Source organism: Monosiga brevicollis, genomic scaffold (genome assembly GCF_000002865.3).
Source record: "Monosiga brevicollis MX1 MONBRscaffold_73 genomic scaffold, whole genome shotgun sequence".
NCBI classification, from domain to species: domain Eukaryota; class Choanoflagellata; order Craspedida; family Salpingoecidae; genus Monosiga; species Monosiga brevicollis.
In genome coordinates, this window is record NW_001865106.1 from 21,332 (window position 1) to 22,725 (window position 1,394).

General features: G+C 50.4%; 1 protein-coding gene across 1 annotated transcript in view; it reads right to left on the minus strand.

Annotated features, from left to right (window-relative positions):
- The window catches only part of MONBRDRAFT_13105 (uncharacterized protein), a gene marked incomplete at both ends in the record, with an annotated part of 28,127 nt that overhangs the window by 20,721 nt on the left and 6,012 nt on the right, over positions 1-1,394 (minus strand). Inside the window, 2 exons of the mRNA XM_001751007.1 lie at positions 18-515; positions 923-986. Coding sequence (XP_001751059.1) covers positions 18-515; positions 923-986 — 562 coding nt within the window. The remainder of the gene's footprint in view (positions 1-17; positions 516-922; positions 987-1,394) is intronic.

A 1,394-nucleotide genomic window follows, 5' to 3' on the forward strand; every position in this document is an offset into this window, starting at 1 on the left:
CTGTCGAGTTTGGGTACCTTTCGTGGCGTTGCTTCCTTGATGAGGTCCATGGCAAGCGATATGTCTGCATCTTCTACGTTCAGGCAGTGGCGCTTCAGGTGCTGGGCTGGGTGTTCGCTCAATGCGTACGCGCACTTGCCGCAAATCAGTATCCACTCGTACTCATCCAGAGCCAGACCAAGCGATTCCAGATACATTTTGGCGCGCGATGCATCAGCATTTTTGCCCAAGGAAACTTGATGATGAGGATATCGGCGTTTAGGCGCTCCAATGACCGACTTTGGAGCGTTGTTGATCTCCGAAGCGGGGCTGTGAATGAGCATGCCGCCCAGCTCGGCAGAAGTATTCTCTGCCATAGCCATGTGCCTTGCTCTGATGTGCCGTCTCACGCCCTCAGCCTTGGGGTAGCGCTTCTTGCAGCCGTAAATCGGACAGCAAAATTTGCCATCGAGTGCCGCTCGTTTTAAAAGAAAGTTTCTTTGACCGATGGTGATCCGCGACTCTTGTTGATGACGCTACAAGTTGGTTGCAAAGCGATGTGAGAGCGAGACAGAATGAAATCGAACGCCGAGCAGCACGCGAGGTTTATTTTGCGCTGATGATGCGCTTGCTGCTTCTGCGTCGTAAAAGTTTGAGCGCATGATCGACATGTGTGGGTCGACTGCGCTCCACCCTGAGTGCTTGGATGCTGTTGCGTGTTTGTGTCAATTGAAGCACAAGGTCTGTGAATGTCCAGGCTGGTTGACTAAAATCTCCACCTACGAATGAGCAGGTGAGGCCGAACATGGGGAGAAAACGGAGGTGAATGTCACGATCTGGCTTTTGAATGCCAGCCGCCGTCATTGTGGGTGTTTACCGACCTGGCCAAGCAGAAAGCGTGCGAGACCAGGATCCTCGATGACTCGGGTACTGTTGCACGCACCGATACTGATGGTTGCCCCACGCTGAACCACGCCGCCAGCGACAGCAATGCCTCGACTTGGCGACTGATCAAAAAAAAAAAAATGTGACCACACACACACACACAAACACCAACAATATCTCGAGTCTTTTCTAAACGCCGTCACGTTTCCATACAGCTCAGTTCTTCGATTTCCACAAGGTTTGCTACAGAAAGTCAAATCTTCAATTTCTCTGATTTGTTCTACATTATGTCTCATGATTTTAGCTTTATGACTTTAGTCTCAAGACCAAAACGGTTCATTATCCTTTATATTGGATGCAATTACAAGGTCCACTTTCTCCCGACTGATTCAGGCCTGCTGGCGCATCATTCAGTATTCCTGTCAATCGTGTCAACGCCTGTAAGGATCCGTGCACTCTTTTGCATGTGGCGCAAGAGCATCAAGATGCCAGGTGTCAGGCGTTCAAACAGTACTTGGCAAGGCAGGCGA